At 39.8% G+C, this 19,850-nt stretch overlaps 1 protein-coding gene across 2 annotated transcripts in view; it reads left to right on the top strand.

The window, feature by feature from the left end:
• Positions 1-10,699, top strand: part of NMRK1 (nicotinamide riboside kinase 1) — a 35,760-nt gene extending 25,061 nt beyond the window's left edge. For both annotated transcript variants that reach the window (XM_089913316.1, XM_022573493.2), the window contains 2 exons: positions 2,079-2,162; positions 6,388-10,699. In XM_089913316.1, the coding sequence (XP_089769442.1) occupies positions 2,079-2,162; positions 6,388-6,407 (104 nt within the window). In that variant the 3' untranslated portion in view covers positions 6,408-10,699. The remainder of the gene's footprint in view (positions 1-2,078; positions 2,163-6,387) is intronic.
• The last annotated feature ends 9,151 nt before the right edge of the window (positions 10,700-19,850 follow it).

Genomic DNA, 19,850 nt, shown 5'->3' with positions numbered 1-19,850 from the left:
TTTCTCTATGGCTCTTGTGAAAGTTTGCCAACTTCTAGATGGTCATTCATTCAGCAAATATTGATTGAATGCCTTCCATGTACAAGGCACTACCCTGGTGATATCAAGGGAAGTAAGGCAGACTCAGTCTCTACTCTTATGAACCAGCATTCTATCAGGAAAATGGCTGTTAAATGGATGACGCACAAGATTATCCTTTTTAGCTGTGCTGAGTACTGTGACACTGAGCTTCAGGGGGACCGCCCAAGTCTCAGCAATCCAGGAAGGCTTCCTTGAGGAAGCCATATTTAAACGAGATGATAGATATAACTGGACAAAGGGAGGTAACTTGGGGAGATAGAAGGTCACCCCAGATGGTGGGTATGGTGCATGAAAAGACCAAGGGGCACCAGAAGGAAGGTTGTGGTAGAGAAAGCCAAGGCAAGAGGTGATGTTGCTGGTACAGGAAGGGTCCAAACCCTGCAAGACCGTAGACCAGTTAAGGACTTAGGTCATTATCCTAAGGAAAGTGGGAAGCCCTCTACAGAGAGGCTTTATACAAGGATATGGTAGATATAAAATTTTTGTTTTAGTAAGATCCCTCTGGCTATGTGAAAGGTAGATGTAGAGGGTGCAATATTGGACATATGTACTCAGAAGAACTGCGTGATAGGATAGACATGGAGGGTGCGGGCAATTGAGGTAGCAAGGACAACAGCTCAGGAATTGGCTGGCATTATTTCAGAAAATAGGAAAAAGTGAAGGAGTCGCAGATTTGCAAGGAGGAATGCGAGTCTGTTTTGCACATAATGAAGTTGAGATGCCTGAGGGACTTAAAGCAGTGATTTAGAAATAAATATCTGGATCTATGGGCCTGGGCCAAGAATGGATCCTTGGGATATAGAGTACCACATGGAGAAGATGCAGGAGGCTGGAGAGAGAAGGGTTTTGGATGGGGTAGAGCAATCAAAACTGACGTATCTTTTCAGAATAAAGGGAGTTGCGCATATTGTGAGAAGCCTCGTGGCCTCTTTGGTAGCTACAGAAAGCACACAGGGCCTCCCCATGATCTGGCGGCTATTATGATCCCTTCTTCAGTCCAGTTCAACCCCTCTTCCCCATCCACAGAGCCTCTCGTGACATTCTGGCCACACCACTCCCAACATGGACCATTGGTTGCAGGGATGTCTTCTTACTACCCCTCTCTCTCTCCATCTAAAATGCAAATCCAACCATGCTCCTACCTTGCTTAAATACCTTCAAAGAGTCTCCAGCCCTTCAGTATAAAATCCAAACAGCCAGACCTCAAGGCCACTAAAAACTAAGGCACAGCTCTAAAATCTCATCTCTATACTGTTCCTGCCTCCCCACATTCTAGCCTTTCCAAACTGAACATCTTTTCCTTAACAGGCAAAGTTCCTCCTACCTCCCTAACCTCTGCAGTTTTCTGGCTAGAAGGCCCTTTCTTTCCTTTAACCTACATAACTTCTGCTTTTTATCCCAAACTGACTATGCCAGTTTTGTTAAAAATATATATTTCATGGGCCTGGAGAATTCAGATTCAGTACACATGTGAACTCAGACCCCCTGCATGGTTTAAGAAGCCTCACAGGTGATCCTGATGTATAAGTAAGCTCAAGAACTACTCCCTTAAGTGGTTTCTTTTTCTTTCTTTCTTTTTTTTTTTTTTTTTGCCATGCTGTGCAGCTTGTGGAAGCTTAGTTCCCGGACCAGGATTGAACCTGGAATCCTAACCAGTGGACTGCCAGGGAATGCCATAAATGATTGTTTTGAGAAGGGACCTCTTCAGTGCTCCTAAAGTGCCATATGCACAGTGCCACTTAACTCTGTTTCTTCCTTTTTTAATTTTCACATCAGCTAGTTTGAATTTTCTCTGCAATAAATCAAAATTTCTTACCCGTTGTACCTGGCTGTGATATACTTCTCTCTTTAATGGCTATTAATTTCTTTTTAAGTTATGTTCCTGGGTTCTTTGGTTAAACCTATTGGTGTTCTCAAGAGATGCCAAGTGCCAGAGTAAGCATCCTGTATTAATAAGCCTGTTAGCATTTAAACTGCTCTCTTTTCTCCCTTCTCAGTTTACCTAGATGGAACAAAATCTGAAGAGGACCTCTTTTCACAAGTGTATGAAGACCTAATACAAGAACTAGCAAAGCAAAAGTGTAAGTATTGTCCAAACAAAGTGGATTGTGAAGGAGCAGCCAGGAGAAATAGTTCATTACATACCCAAGAATGGTATACCAGACAGCTAATGTAGGAGTGATTGTATCTATTCATGCATTGCTTTGAAGATAGTACAGAATCAGACACTCTGAATGGGTCTAGGGACTTGATTACTTTGTGAGGATTTTTTTAAGGGTGAAAATATTCACCCTTTGTTATATCTCTTAATGATATTTATGTTATTTAGTTTAAAATTTTTAGTAGATGGCTGTTATTTCAATGGGACTGAAATTATCCTTTGAGTCTAGTGAAGTTAAAATGCTGGTGATCTTCTTTTAATATGTATAAAGTTCCCTTTCTCATTTATTCCTCCTAAAGACTTTTCGTAAATTCTATTTCCCAAAATAAACAAAAAAATTTTTAAATTACTTACTGAGTGTTTCTTCAAGGTTTTCATATCAGACGATACATTTTGCAAGTGACAGAAATCCTCCTAAATCTGGCTTAAGCAGAAATAAAGTACAGGAGTGGCAATGGCTTCAGGCTCAGCTGTATTAAGGAGCTCAAATGGGGTCCTCATGGTTTTGCCTCAATTTCATTTTCTGTTTGGGTATATTTTGAAGTCAGTCTGTCTCCACTGACAGATATGATGTCTTTTGGCAACACCATCCTCCTAGGTCCAACAGCCCCAGTAAAAAGACAGTTTATTCTTTTTCAAGATTGTCTATGAGTTGATAAATGTTGAAGCTGGGTGTTGAGTACAGGGGGTCTATATATTATCCTCACTAGTGTTGCATATGTTTAAAATTCTTTATTTTGAACATTTTTTAAAGCAGTTTTCCATTTTAGCCCAGTGGAAAAGTCCCAGGAAAGATTTTGATTGGTCCTGCTTGGGTCACATGACTTTTGCTAAACCAGTCACTATGCCTGAGGAGATGGTTTATTCTGATTGGCTAGGACTGGATCATGTACTCATCTTGTAATTGAGTACCTCTCCTAAGACCTCCTGACTTAAGGGGAGAAATTCCCCAAGGGAAAGCAGGGCAGGAGGTAGAAACCAGAAGAAGAAGGATGACAAAGTGTGCTGGGAAAACAAAACTATAGATCTAGCTGTTTCATTGGAACTGTTTGAACTAAAAGGGTTTTCATGGCTAACATACAAAATGCAGTCATCAGCTGGCTCAAGAGATGACGTATGAGCCAGTTTGGCAGTGAAGAATATTACATGCTCTTTTGGTGAGAAACAAATCCCCCAGTCCAAATCTCAAAATCTCTCAATAAGAATTAGATTTCCTATGCCCTCAGTAAATTCCTATCTGACTAGCAGTCTAAGCCCAGCCAGGCAGCTCATTGATCCTGACACATTCCCAATTTCAGGGTCAGCCCTTCATGTAGACATGAACCTATTTAAAGAAATTTCAGGACCATATTAAAATTTCTTCCTTTAAGTGGAACTTAAAATCCTTGCCAGGAGCTGATTCACTTTGTTATAAAGCAGAAACTAACACACCATTGTAAAGCAATTATACTCCAGTAAAGATGTTTAAAAAAAAAAAAAATCCTTGCCTGCTCAGGTATGCCTACTCACCCCTGCCATCTGTTACTCTGATAGGCCTCCCATAATGAAGCTCAGGCACCAGCATAAGTGGATACAGAGTGTAGGGTGAAGACAGGGGCTCAGCCTTTGTAAACGATAGCACCTGAGCCAGAGCCACTTCTCTGAGAGTTATTGGCTCCCTTGCTGACCTTGATAAGATACTTATTGGGTGTTTCAGCAGTTGGACATCTGTACCTTTCCATCCTCTCAATAATGGCTAATGCTTGGGTCCAATTTTCCTTTAATGACCAAGTCACACGTTGAAGTTTGCCCTTATGATCCACCTGCTGATAAAAGTAAAGGAGCCTTGGGACTTCCCTGGTAGCACAGTGGTTAAGAATCCACCTGCCAATGCAGGGGTCATGGGTTCAATCCCCGGTCTGGGAAGATCCCACATGCCGCGGAGCAACTAAGGCCCTGAGCCGCAACTAAGCCCCTGAGCCGCAACTGAGCCTGAGCTCTAGAGCCCTCGTGCCACAACTGCTGAAGACCGCGCCCCTAGGGCCCGTGCTGTGCAACAAGAGAAGCCACCGCAATGAGAAGCCCGCGCACCGCAACGAAGAGTAGCCCCCACTCGCCGCAACTAAATAAATATATATATTTATTTATTTATTTATAAAAAAATGAAGGAGCCTTGATCGTGTAGCTCAGGCAAATTGCACCTAATTCCATACCAAGTACCAGCTTGTGCTATCTGGTCCAAGGCCCAAGAATAGCTGGCATGTTTTGATGAGGGCTGAAAGCCCACAGCAAAGTACATTTCTATGTGTGTGACACCCTCCTCTCTCCTTGCCTACATCCTAGAGGTTTGTAAGGAAGTATTCCTTTGTAAGGCTATCTTGCTTGTGTTCAAGATATTGCATAAAGCTTAAAAAGAAAAAAAAAATAATAGCAAAATGTTAGAAAAGACGTAAAATCCAAAGAAGATCAGCTTTTCCTACCTCCAAGATCTATGTTCATTTTTTCCAGTTGCATAAATAAGTTACTGCATTATTTATGACACATCACATTTCCTAGTTCTTTCAACCACAGTACCTGCCAAAGCCAGCCTGGAGGGATCCTCAGCATAGCCTGGTTTAACCCTCAGTATGGGTCTGAGCTAGCCAGGAGACCTTTCCAATGTTTCAGTCGACTACACCTCAAGCTTCTGATAGCATCTCATAAACTGTTTAACTAATTTTCTATTCTAAGCATATAGAATCATAATTGTGATTAAGTAATAATAATGAAAGGCAAACAACAAAGATTGAATTTAATTATTAATGAAACAAATAACCCAGGAGAGTAAGTTTATAAAGTTATATGTTTAATCCTTATTTAAATCCAGACTTTGAGGCAAAATCTAATCATTACCTATTCTCCCTATGACAAGGCAGCCCTAGCTACCAGGAACATTCAAACTCCCTTTAAATAAAATGTTTATTTTCATCTCATTATAAAAACATAATAATTTTTTTAAAATTTTAATCTTTTAGGGAGAAAATAATCACCTATATTCCCACCAATCATCACTGTTAACATTTTGATAAGTACATATCCAATGTTTTTGCTATTCCCATCAGTCTTTTATATGGTTACATGGTTTACATAGTTAATTGCCATGCTTACTTTTGTTTTTAAATTAGTATTTAATATTTAATAAGCTTTATAGAGTCCATTATGTAATGAAACTGAATAAGACTAAATAGTTCTCCCAGTTAAAGGATTCAAGGCTGAGTTCTGTTTTGCTCGTTAAAAGTAAATTATAAGACCTGACAGTGACATCTCACTACAGAAGAAAGATGTCAAATCAAAGGAACAAACATTGTAAAATAAAAATTTAATAAAATGAATTTGGGATATTTTTCTATATTGAATTTAAAATAGCTTCCAGTTACAAAGTAATAGTAGTATAATTACATAGTATAATATCCAAATTAACAAAATTATCGAACCATTTCCCAATTGTTGGATGTTTTGTGGTGTTAGAAAGCTTTTTACATTGACAAATAACATGCGGTAAAAATATCTGCACAAATTACTGGTTTTCTTCTTCTTGAATTAAAATTTTTCAGAAGCAGCACTTGCTTGGTCAAAGAGTATCATCATTTTTATATTTTACATGCTTCAAAGATTAAATAGTATCCTAAAATAGGTGTGCTTTTCCAGCATGAGATATGTAATAAGAATGCGGTAGGCTTATCACTGAGTTTGTAAGCCAAAGTCACTAAGTATTCAGCAAGGCTTCCTTACTTTACATAAATAAAAAATATTAAAAAACTAAAGATTGAAGGTAAGAATACTTCTTTCCTCAAACCAAGGATAACATTCCAAAACAAGAATTCTACTGTACCAGCCACCTTTTGTGTTTTTCTTCTAGTTCTCAGATTATTTCATTCTTTGAAGTCAAGGATTATTTTATCAATTGCAGATGAGATTGGATATCTGATAGCTGAAAATAGGCTTAAATTTAACACGAGGATTAAATGAATGAGACTTGGACTCTATTTAGTTCTTTACAGAAAACCAGCATTTCTTGCCCCACAATCCCTGTAATCTTAACATCCTTAGATGTTAGTGTGAAGATTTAATAAAATGACAATTGGAATTCTCCATTAATTTCTTTTCTATTTATAATTATTCCCCAGGTCTGCAAGTGACAGCGTAGAGTTGGAATGCACTGAATCCTTCCTGGAGTGAATTAGGAAATTCAAAGGAAGCTATGCAAGAACCTTAACCAAGATACAATGTGTACTTCGGTATGATGACAGCCTGTTGTTTCGTTTATTTGCTTCTCTGTTTGTTCTATCACACATGATTTCCTTAACACATGGAAAAGTAAGTAGTTATCCATGACAATGGACAGGAATTTACTTTAACTTTGTTCTCACTCCAGGAAGTACAAGACACAGCATAGCTCACAAAGAGTGAGTCAGTTTCTCTAGACCAGTGATTGTCAAACTCTTCTGAATGGGACCCGGAGTAAGGAATAAGATATAGATCACAATCCAGTATATATGTAATCTATTGATGTGTGTGTTTGTGTGTATGTATCTATATGTGTTGCATGTATCATATCAAGAATTATAAAATATTTACCTCACATACAATGTACTCTTGATATTTCTCTATTTTTAATTTTTTAAAAATATTGGTTACCATCCCATACCAATGCCCACCTCCTGCAAATAAAGGGATTACCAGGAGTAGTCATATTGGTAATCATATTGAATAAATCAACAATTTGCCAACAGTATCTTTTTTGTGTTTTGTCCTTGTTGCCGCTGTTACTGTTTTTTATATGTGTCTGAAACCACTGAATCATTTGTGTCACTTATGTTGAGACTTTGTTACAAATAAGGTTTTTATGTGCATGTTTTATTTTGTTTTTGTCAAACCATTGGTCTAAAATAGCAGAAATAAGTTACAGTTACTTCAGTGATATGTAATACAGGGGAGCTTTCATTGAAAAACACAACAGGAGATCTGTATAATCGTATCATTTTTTTGAGGCCTTATTCAATGCTGGAAGTTAAATTAGTGATCAACTTGTTATTTATTAATAATAGATTGCTCACACCCTCTCAGTCCTTACAAATATAAAATATATTCTTACATTAACTTTAAACATTCTCTACAGACTCATCTGATCAGCACTCAGAACTTAGAAATTTGTAACTAGCTTACACTCACCAATGACTAGGGGGTTTTTTGGTCACACACACTGAAAAAAAAAAAAAAATCTGGGCTCAAATTAAGTTCATCCTTTTAATAGCTATATGTCTTTGATCAAACCATTTAAAGTCTATACTTCCTCTTTATAAGAAGGGGATATCAACAGTGCTTAGTGTGGGTTTAGTGGAGAGTAAGGATAAAGTTCACAATCCTTCATATGGCCCCCAAGACATTCCCTGATCTAGCTTATGAGTGCCTCTCTACCCTCATTTCCAGTCACTCAACCCACTGCTGTTCAGCCATTGGGACCTCCTCTCCTCAAACTTACCAGGACCCTTCCTGCTTCACAGCGGGCTCATGTGCTGCTCCCGATACTTAGAGCAAACTTCTGCAACCCTTCCCTCCAATTAGTCTGCTAACAACTCCTCCTTCAGAAGATGCTGCTTCTCAGAGGATTCCCTCCTCCTTGCCCCGCCCTCATAGGTGCTCTCAAAGTTCTACTTTTCCTTCAAAGCGTTAATCACAATTGTAGTTATACTGCTGCTTACAGAATCACTCATTTAGTGGCTGTCTCTCCAGCTAGACTGCAAGCTGCTTGAAGGCAGGACCTACCTCTGTGACTTAATTACAAACACACCCCTGCTAACTAGCATAGTGCCTGGCACATAATGAACACAATAAATGTTGGGTACTTGTTATAAATTACTACTATGTCAGGAATGAGTTCACATGCAAGCAACGTGTTACTTGACTAATAGTAGCTTATTGGGGTTTATTATTTTTACATGACCAAGAATTATGGATTAGAGTTAGAGTTAGGGTTAGGGTTAGCGTTGTCAGATTTAGGGGGAAAAAAAACAAAAAAGAAAATTAGAGGGCATACAGTTAAATTTGAATTTCAGATAAACTATAAATAACTTTTTAGGGTAAGTCCCAAATATTACATATTGAAGACCTGTTTTTCTGAAATTTAGCAACTTGAAAGTGTTATGGAAAAGCCAGGGTCTTTCATCCTTGCCTTCGGAGCTACCCCAGGAGGTCACAGGAAGGCAGCAGAAGCTCCCCGCACAGTGTCAATTATAAAGGCAGGAAGCTGGGCAGAGGACGCACAGCCAGCCGCAGGCCTCCCAGAGTCACCCAGCAGTGACCCCAACAGCCAGAACTGCCTCCATGGCCACTTCTCACTGAAAGAGAGGCTGGGAAGAGGCGTTCTGAGAGGTTTGAGCTCATTGTGTTTCATTGTCTGGGGATGTTGCCACGGGAAAGAAAAAGCTTTTACTGAGGAAGGAGGAGAAAATAGGTAAGCAACACCAAGTATTAGCACAACCTTTTCTCTGCTTATCCTCCCTGGCTCTGATTTTAGCAAGCTTAGATAGATGTAATTTGTGTTATCAAAACAAGAGGATTTTTTTTTTTTTAGTGTAAAAGTCTAGATATGACTTTTCAAACTTTATTTTTTCCAAGAATTTCTGAAATACCATCCCCCACAGAGGGCAATTGTTGATTGAGAAGCATCATACTTGACAGTCATTTCCCCCCATTTCAGCATGTGAAAACAGGTCAGAGAAAGACTCTTTATCTTGAGGAAAAAAAAACACTTTAACAAACATTAAAAATGTAAACGTTCAGGGCTTCCCTGGTGGTACAGTGGTTGAGAGTCCGCCTGCCGCTTCAGGGGACACTGGTTCATGCGTGCCCTGGTCCAGGAAGATCCCACATGCCGTGGAGCGGCTGGGTCCGTGAGCCATGGCCGCTGAGCCTGCGCGTCTGGAGCCTGTGCTCCGCAACGGGAGAGGCCACAACAGTGAGAGGCCTGCGTACTGAAAAAAAAAAAAAAAAGTAAACGTTCAAACGGGGAAGAAGTAAACATTTTTGCTTACTACTATGAGTGAGAAGTAAATCAGGAATTTGAAATAAAGAATACTAGTGCTTCATTTCCAGTGTATGCTTTCATATTTAGTTACTCTTATCAAAGCAGTTAATGGGATAGATATCTGTTTAGAAAGACACATGCTCTTTATTTATTGAAAAGGAGCAAATCTGCTGAAGACTTCACCTTCTATGTATAAATAACCTCAATCCCTTTAGGATGAATTTGCTGTAGGAAGGTTTCATTGTGCTTAATGTTAAACCCAGAGGAGGAAATTTAGAAGAGGGCCTCATACACAGACTGTTACAGTAAAGGGTGAGATTCAAGCCCACCAAGTTACCTTTTAAGGATACGCTTGTGGTAGTGCATAGAATCATAAAATGTTGGAGCAGTATCAACTTGTCTAATGTTCTATATTTATGTGTAGAAATTAGAGCCAGAGTTGGTGACCTGCCCAACCCCATGCAGCTAGTTATTGGCAGGACCAGGGACAGGACATAATCCCTACACCACATGAACACGCACACACATATTTTTCATTTTAAAGCGAAAAACGGCAAAAAAATATCTTGCTAGCATGCATCTCACCATCTTTCCTTCAAAGGGAGCAAATTGGAAAGGCAAAGCCTATGTCGGGAAAATGAAGCTTTCTGTTCTGGGCTGTTGGAGCTTTGTCAAGGAGGCAAGCCAACTCATGAGTTATCTGAGGGGCAAGGAGCAGTGGTGAGCTAATGTGAGCTCCATGCCACTGTCTGCTATGCTGGCCTTAGGTTTGTGGCTCTAGCTCTTCTTCCAGTAACTGCAGTCATGGTGGAGACCTAGGGAAAAGCAAGGGTATGGAAAATGTAGAATGGGCATTACTCTCCGCTTCTGTGTACTCACAGAAACAGATGAAAATTGCAATAGCAGCTTTGGGGCCTGCATCAAGGTAGCATGACCTGCAGATAAGAGAACATCAAAAACAGAATTTCTTACCAAAGTGAACATAGCTGATGCAATCATGCCCACGAGTCCAGAAACACATCATCAATGTAAAAGTAGAGATTAAAATATTATTTTCCGTGCTAGCTTCCAGATCCCAGAGAAGTTAGGTTGTCTTCTTCAAGATTAAAAATTGAGACTAAGGACGTCCCTGGTGGCACAGTGGTTAAGAATCTGCCTGCCAGTGCAGGGGACACGGGTTCAAGCCGTGGTCCAGGAAGATCCCACATGCCGCGGAGCAACTAAGCTCATGTGCCACAGCTACTGAAGCCCGCGTGCCTAGAGCCTATGCTCCACAGCAAAGAGAAGCCACTGCAATGAGAAGCCCGTGCACCGCAACAAGTAGCCCCCCCTCGCTGCAACTAGAGAAAGCCCGCACAGCAACAAAGACCCAAAGCAGCCAAATAAATAAATAAATAAATAAATAAATAAATTGAGACTAAAACTCATACAGATAAATCCTTATTGACTCTCCTCTTTGTGCCTGCACAGCAAGTTCCTAGAACTTACTGTTATAACAGTGGTTCTCAAACCTTAGCATGCACCAGAATCCTTTGCAGGGCTTATTAAAACAGAGATTGCTGGTCCCCAATCCCAGAGTTTCTGGTTCAGTTAATTTGGGGTAGGGTGCTAGAATCTGCATTTCTAACAAGGTCCCAGGTGATGTCGATATTGCCTACTCAGGGCCCAGGAGGAATTGCTGCTCTATAGTGGGCAAATAAGCACCTTGCAGGCCCAGGAGGGCCCAAACTGGCTGTTATTCAGACACTACCAGACTGAAATTATCAGTGTTGTCAGATCCTAAAAATATTACAGAATAACTCTTGCATCAGTTATTGATTTTATTCACTCTTAGCTCCAAATCCTGCCTTTTTGCTTTTTCTGTGAAAATGAATCTGGGCCTTCTAAATAGTTTTCCTTTGCGGAGTGGAACAATGTTAAGCATTGTCAATAGAGGGCACTGGAGAGCCGTTGCAGGAAATGGATTTTGCTTTTAGGTTCCTGTGGGTTGGCAATGCAGCAGAGTGTCTCTGGTGAGACATCTGCTGGGGAACAGCTTTTCCATGGCAGCCTAGAGGGTGGATTTCCCCAAAATTCCAGGGGATATATTTCCAGCAAGTTTTGCCAGCATTTCACCACAGCTGCTTCCTTGACACTCAGTGAGCCATGGCAGTGCCTTCTCCAACAAGATCTGGCTGTCATTAATAAGGGGGGAAGGGGTGGGGGGGGGAATAAAACCTCTTCCTTTGGACTCAGACTGATAGATACAACCACTGGATATACTTTTCAACTGATTTATACAAGACAAACTTGGGAAATTGCGTGGCTGCTTTTTTTTCTTTTTTTACCTTTGTAATGTATGGCATAAGGAACACAGTCAATAATATTGTAATGAATTTGTATGGTGACAGACGGTAACTAGGTTTATTGTGGTTGCCATTTTGTAATGTATATAGATATTGAATCACTATGTTGTACACCTGAATCTAATATACTATTGTATGTCAATTATGCTTCAATTTTTAAAATGTCAAAAAAACCCCAAAAAACACACATACACATTTTGGCCAATAAAAAGGGCCACGATCTGCAATTCTATGATCTTTACCTTACTATCCTTTCTATAGCAGACTTTAAATGGATTTCCTAAGGATATCTTGGATAGTCTCAATTTGACAATAAGTTTTTCATGCAGGAGGAGGGGCTTAGTGTTTTGAATGAGGCTTTCAGGAAAGTTTTTAAACATGACTTGTCTTTTTTAATAGATCTATCATCTGTAAGTCTGAAGGTTATATTGGAGGACTTTCTTAAAACTTCAAAGTGACCATGATGAAAAAATCCAACAGGGAAAAGATTTCCAACAATGATGATGCTTCTGTAAAAGTATGGTATTTATTTTACTGTATGGGCATTTGGACTTCTATCTAGTGGCCTATAAATTTATAGAAATAACTAACCTTTACTGAACACCTACCATGTTTCAGGTATGGTGTCAAGTATTGTCAAGAAAACTTTCCAAAACTGGGAAATAGGCAAAAGGGCTACTGCATGTCCTTTCAGAGTTATCTAAGCATTTTCTAGCCAACCCACCTTAGCCAGTTCTCTGGGAGTGTGTATCTTTGTTTGACTTGCTATTTTCTCTTGATTAGGATATTTTAAATTTCATAAGAGTAGATGTTAACTTGTAGAACTTGATACACAGGGTTTCTCAACCTCAGCACTATTGGGATTGGGGGCTGGAAAATTATTTTTTGCGGGGGGGAGGGCTGTCCTGTACGTTGAAGGATGTTTAGGACCATGCCTGTTCTCTACCCGCTAGATGCCAGTAGCACTCACACACACCCTCACCCCCCAGCTATAACAACCAAAAATGTCTTCAGCCATTGCCAAATGTCCCCTGGAAAGAGAAATCACCCCCACTTGAGAACAACTGCTGATTGTGATGAAAATGAAATTTGTTCACTAGAGATGCAAATTATTTATCTGGTAAAGAAGACAACCCCAAAAGTTACAGTTTTATTGCCCTGTACATTAACCAGTTTTGTATCTAAATTAGCCAGCTTTTTCAAGCCTTTTTCTTTAGCCACTGTAAATACTTTGCTCTCTCCAGTTTTCTTTAAACCGTCTTGTCAGTTCTCTCATTAACATGTGAAATGAATCTTTGACGCATGCTCACTTTATATTTGTATGAGAGTCATGTTTTTAACTTTTTGGGAAGTATGTTTTGACAGTACCTTACATGCATTACTTTATTTAATTCTCATAACAACTGTATAAATCTGAGGCTTTGAAAGATAAAGTAACTACCCAGAGTCATACTGCTAACATTTGTTGGAACCAGGTTTGGAACCCAAGACTTTATGACCCCAAATAGTGAATCACCGTGCTACTCTGTATTATGAGGCTAGCCCTGAAACTCTGGGACTCGGCTTGCTGTTGTCATTGTGCTTAGCTTGCAACTATACCTCTGCAGCTCTTGGCCACCCCATTTATACACTATGAAAGGCCTTCATAGTTAAAAATCCAAGAACCAATCAGAGTAGCCTTCTAACTTTGGACCATTCCGTGCTCACTTTATTATAATATCTCAGATGTCAACAAAATAGGAGGCTGACAGAGGAGACCTGGAATCTGTAGCAACTCAACTCAAGACTCCATGTTCAACACACTTCTTGAACTTATCTTTGTGAGTGAGTTGCTATGCACCTTCTCCCTCTCTCTCCCTGCACCCCCCCTCTTTCTCCCCCAACCCTGTAAAAGACCCAGCAGGAGACTCTGTTGGAACTTACTTCCCCTGGTAATCACTTTTTGTCCCTTTCGCTGTTTTAAAAATGGGGGATGTGGTAGAATAAGGCAGAAAGGCATCAGGGATTCATGACATCAACACTTAAAGCTACTTTGTTTAGGCCTATGCTGATCTTCATGTCTTCTCTGTCTAGCCCAATAATACTAATTACAGTAGGCAGCATATAAATGTTTATTTGACCCACTGGTTAAACAATCAGTTTCCTGAGTCTTCAAAGTTTTAGGAGGTAACTTAGCTTTATGAAAAATACATGCAATAATAAAAATAGGTCTCACCTGTAGAGTGCTTACCATATACCTGGCATCATTCTAAACTCCCTACATATATTATCTCATTTAATACGCATTAAATCCTACTAGAAGATAATATTATTTTTCAGATGAAGAAACTGAGACCCAAAGAGGTAAAATAACTGACTCAAGGATGTACAAGTAGTGGCAGAGCCAAATCCAAATTTGATTTCCAATTTCATGCTCTTAACTACTATACTCTACCATAATAACAGGAATGCTTGAGTACCCGACTGGTAGGACTGGAATGAGGGGGTTAAGGGATAAGACTTCATTGAAGATATGACTGGCTGAGTATCCTGTAAGCCAGGATATATAGGGTATGTAAGAGGAGAGAACCTCCAGACCTCTGTTTTGATGTGGTCCTTACTGAAGCAAAGGTTGTACAGAGCTCAGAAAAGGTGCTATGATTACCCTGACAATATTGGATGGAGGCCATATTGACTAGCTAGCCTACAGCTGCTAAAAATAGCAGATTTATTTGGTGGGAGACTTGACATCTATTTTGGATTATCTCAGGTAATACTATTGCACATTGCTTTTACTAAGCCACAAACAACATGGAGGTGTAATTGCATATTTATAAGTTAGAAGAACAGTTAGAAGTTTGAGGCCGTTAGTAATAGAGATGATGTTTACCTCTTGAAAATCATTTATTTCACTCAAACACGTGTAGGAACACAAAGTACATCTTATCTTTCATGCCATCTATCCTTCCACACCCATGAAAGTTAGGCCAACCTTAAGAAATATTACCCAACTTGACAACAAGGGAAAATGAGATGCCAAGATGTTATTTGTGGCCACTCAAGTTGTCTGCTTTGGAGACAGATTTTCAATAAAAATCAGACAAAGGTAGACATTCCTAGAGAATTGGATTTTTTCAGTATAAACTGCAAACTAGGTATCTTTTCTTGTTCAATATATTTTTTCTCTGCCTTTCTTTTTTCATTCCAATAGGCTTGTAATGAAGTGGTCACCAAAATAACAAGGCAGAACAAAACCCAAAAAACACCATTCTTAGAGTACTATAAGTCTGGGCCTGCAATTTTTTTTTTGAATTTAATTTATTTTTTTATACAGCAGGTTCTTATTAGTTATCCATTTTATACATATTAGTGTATATATGTCAATCCCAATCTCCCAGTTCATCCCACCACCACCACCCCTGCACCAGCCTGCAATTATTGAGTCCTCTGTCTTTTGGGGAGTCCCATGCTACCATAAGATGAAGGTTAAGTCAAAGGTGTAGCATGTGGAGAAAGTAGCAGCAGCGGTTGTTATGCTGGAAAGGGAAGCAGCCAAGTGGAAAGCATGTAGGACTGTGAGAAGGAAAATCTGGGTTCCCCTTCTGGCTCCAATGCTCGGCTATGGGCATGTAATTTTTTTTTTTTTTTTTTGCGGTACGCGGGCCTCTCACTGTTGTGGCCTCTCCCGTTGCGGAGCACAGGCTCCGGACGCGCAGGCTCAGCGGCCATGGCTCACGGGCCCAACCGTTCCGCGGCATGGGGGATCTTCCCGGACTGGGGCACGAACCCGCGTCCCCTGCATCAGCAGGCGGACTCCCAACCACTGCGCCACCAGGGAAGCCCTGTGGGCATGTCATTTAACTTCTCTGAGCCCAAGGAAGCTAAGCCTACTTCAAAATTGAAATTACTAATATTGACCTCGTGGCATTTGGTTTAAAAGTTTATGAATATGAAGTATCTAGTCAAATGCCTGGCATCTGGTGGGTGTTCACTATTATTAGCTCTGTCTTTCAGTCCCAATCCTCCTGATGCCAGCCTACAAACCTAACATTGTTCTTAAGATCAAATAAGATGTTATGAAATCATCTGAGAAACTCTAAAGGGATCTGCAAATGTTAAAGGCTTATTGAGACAGATCTAAGTCTATTACCACAGTTAGAGGTGAGTCATAACCCTTGAGGTTTTTAAAATTATTATACTTTCCCCTTCAAGCCTTCCCTTGATACTCATTTTAATCACTTTCACCCTATAAACAATGAATGGGTGTGTTGGAACATATGGTATGTTTGCTCTAGGATGGTCCTCAGTCTTTGCGACAATAGACATCCCACCTGTGATGATGCCCCTCCTCCTACTCAAAGACACCTTCATCCGAGCCATAAAATCGTATCAAGCTGCTTCAGCCTTGTTCTCTCGGATTGCTTGATCTGGGGAAAACCAGGCAATAAATTGTGAGAAGACTTAAGCAGCCCTGTGCAAAAAACCTGCGTGGCAAAATGGTTTGCCAGCCATGTAACGGAGCCACCTTGGAAGTGGGTCCTCCAACCCCAGTCAAGCCTTTGCATGACTGAAGCCCAGTTGACACCTTGATTTCAACTTCGTGGAAGACCCTGAGGCAGAACCCCCAGCTAGGCCAGCCCCCAAATCCTGATCAACAGAAACTGTACAAGGTGTGTTTTAAGCTGCTAAGGTTTGAGTTGGTTAATTTGTTATGCAGCATTAGATAATAATTCACAACTCACTCCAAATTGTGGCTGAGGCTGATTTGAGTTGCTCTTTTGCTGCTTTCAGTCAAAGAAATTCTGAATAATATGCCTTCTGTACCAGAATCCCTTGGGATGGGTCTTGGGCATCTGTAGTTTTTTAAAGCTCTGCAGATAAACCTTATGTGCAGCTCAGTTAAAAAGCTTATGTGCAGCCCCGTTAAAAACCTCTGTTTTATTGGGAAGTATGAATGTTTAACATGCAATTATAATCCATTGGCTTCAAATCAGCTAAACTCCCTTCTTCCCGCCATGATGCACTGTGAGGTCAGCTTTTAGGTCAGTGGAAGCTCAGGTAGGTTTCTCCAACATCAGGAAAATCCGAGGTTTCTTCCTCTCTTCTATCTCTAACATAGAAATGAGCAAGAAAGGTTAAACTTCACTGCTTTCATCTTGAATTTCCATCTTGGCTTCACTGTTCCAGGTTAAGACCAGAGCCAGTTTATTTGAAATACTTCTGGCCATGAGACAATTTTCAGTGGCTTTCATCACATTCTGTTGTCTCCCTTGCCCCTGACTCAGACATACTAACCCTTTCATGCACTATTCCACAAATATTGTCAAGTATGTATGAAAAGTCCCTTTTACCCAGTGAAAATGAGGCCTGTGTTGAGATGCTGACTTCTCTCTCACTCATAGATACAGAACAAAGACGCTGAATTTCCAAACCTGAAACTTGAAAACAGGAGTAAATAAATGGCCGAAGACCTTTCTTGCCCTCTTTCTGTATCTTTTTGTCAGAAACATGCAAACAACATCTTATTGCAGCCACACACCAGCATATTATTTAAAAAAAAAATCTTATTAGGGAATGTGAATTACAAAGATCTTGGCCACCAATTGATAATGGAGTCAACCATCTACCTGATATCCTAATATCCTAATAATTATCCTCAGTTCCTCTGTCACTTCATTTCACTCATGGAAACAGATCCTATTCATTTTACTTTGGGAATCTCATATTCAGACTTTCACCCCCATCCCTACAGCCACAGTCTTTGTTCAGACTACCTTCATACCCTGCCTATTCTATGACAACCTCCCCTTAATTGGTATCTTGACAACAACCTTCCTTCACTGCTGTTTACTCTGCACCTCACTGTCAGAGTTACCTTTCAAAATTGTAGATTTTATCAGGCCACTCCCTTGATTAAAAACATGCCATTTACATCATGTACTCCCCAACATGGTGCACTGGGAAGGGCCCATCACATCTGCGGTATTCTTGCCAAAAATGCAGAGCCTCAATCTAAACATGAGATAAGCCCAATTGAGGGCTATTTTACAAAACAAATGATCGGTACTTTTCCAAAGTGTCAAGATGATGAAAGGAAAAGAAAGACTGAGGAGCTGTGACAAACTGGAGAAGACAAAGGAGGCATGATGAGTAAATGCAGTGCTACATCCTGGATTGGATTCTGGACCAGTGGAAGGACGTAAGTGGAAAAACTGATTAAATTCATATAAATTCTGTAGTTAATGCTACCGTACCAACTTCTTAGTTTTGATCATTGTACTATGATTAAGCAAGATGTTAACATGAGACGAAGCTGGGTGGAGAGAATATGAAAACTCTCTGTACCACTCTTGTAACTTTTACAAAGTGAAAATTATTTCAAAAGGTAGATAAAAAAGAGACCAGAGGGACTTCCCTGGTGGTGCAGTGGTTAAGACTGCGCGGTCCCAATGCAGGGGGCCGGGGTTCGATCCCTGGTCAGGGAACTAGATCCCACATGCATGCTGCAACTAAGAGTTCGCATGCCACAACTAAGGAGCTGGTGAGCCACAACTAAGGAGCCTGCCTGCCGCAACTAAGGAGCCCATGTGCCACAACTAAGACCCGGCGCAACCAAATAAATATTAAAAAAGGAAAAAGAGACCAGAAGAGAAATCATATGCTATTACAACAAATTCCAATTAACTATAGAATCTTAGTAAAGAGGGAGAGAGGGATAGCTGGAAGGAGGAACGGGAGAAAGAGAGGCAGAAAGACAGAAAATGAATGTACGTTTGGCAGGTACCATGGGATAAGACATGAATTTATACGATCTCCCACTAGTGCCTCACATACACATATAGTATGAGCATCCCACAATGCTAAATGTGGTTCACTCTTTAGAAAATACACCCCCTAAATGCAAGCTAGTTACTTCATCTGGTGCTCAGCTGAAGAAACAGTGATCTGTTCCAACAGTAGAGGAAAAACTGTGCTGATTTATTGAATGTGGCAGAGAAAGCCTCCCAATTTCTCACTGCCCCTCCTTTAGCAATAAAAATCCTGGTTTTTCAGGCCAGAGCATTGTCACCCAGCTATAAGAAATTTAAGAGATTATTTATTTGGAAAAGAGTATAGTGTGGCAGTGAAAACCAGGGCTTAGTGTCCATCACATAGAGCAGAATCAAATCTAGCTCTGTGACCTCAAGCAAGTTATTATCTATGTTGAGGCTTAGTTACCTTGTTCATAAAATAGAGCTAATGATAATGATCAATTTACTTTATAAATTTGCTATGAAGATTACATTTTTAACCCATGCAAACGCTTTACACTTAACATAGTAATCTGGCACAGAACGTGTGTTCATTAAATATTTGTTATTTAAATTTATTTTTATTCATTATTTAAATATTAGTTACTTAGAGAAAATGTCTAAAATTTGTAGCAGTGGAAGGTTAGTGACAAGACATTCAAGTATGACTCCAATTCATGCTCCATCAATCCAGTAATCAATAGTTTTTAAATTAGGAGCTGTTACTCAGCTTTCTTTTTCCATTCTAGACTTTACTCCTTCGGTAATTCTCACAGTCTCTGTATTCTATCCACCAAATCATTGAATCTCTCTAGCTTCCTAAAATGAGGAATCCATCCTCTGATCTAGTGACCAGAGAAGGGAAGCTAGAAGGGAAGATGAATGTCTTTGCCTGAATGCTAATGTGAGTCCCATCCCCCATCAAGAGATAGCTTTACCTCATGTACTTTTCATCTTTCCTCTTCCCTCTTTTCTCTTCCCTCTGCCTATGTATAATTAGTACCCCCAATTGAATAGTCCTAATTACTAAGATTATATAAATAAGCTTTTATTTTTTAAACAGCTGACAGTTATAAATAAGAATTTCAGAATTCTTATTTATATGTATATGTGTACCACATCTTCTTTATCCATTCATCCGTTGAAGGACATTTAGGTAGTTTGCATGTCTTGGCAATTGTGAATAATGATGGTATGAACATGGGAATGCAGATATCTCTTCGATACCCTGTTTTCATTTCCTTTGGTGGGGGGGAAGTATTTCAGCTGTATTAGGGTACTGTTAAAAGTTGCTTAAAAAAAAAAAAAACTAGTCTAAAAATTTGTGTTTTCAACCTGAGGGTGAAAATAAGTACATAATTACTAACAAGTAGTGCTGGATTATATAAACTAAATGTGAATTAGGGTATCAATAAGTAAATTTCTTTTATTTTTAATTTAATTTTAAA

This window comes from Delphinapterus leucas, chromosome 6 (genome assembly GCF_059928025.1).
Source record: "Delphinapterus leucas isolate spDelLeu-1000000601 "Yukka" chromosome 6, BTC_Dleu_Yukka2, whole genome shotgun sequence".
Classification (NCBI taxonomy): domain Eukaryota; kingdom Metazoa; phylum Chordata; class Mammalia; order Artiodactyla; family Monodontidae; genus Delphinapterus; species Delphinapterus leucas.
The sequence above is the reverse complement of the archived record's forward strand: the minus strand, read 5'-3'. Positions and strand labels throughout refer to the sequence as shown.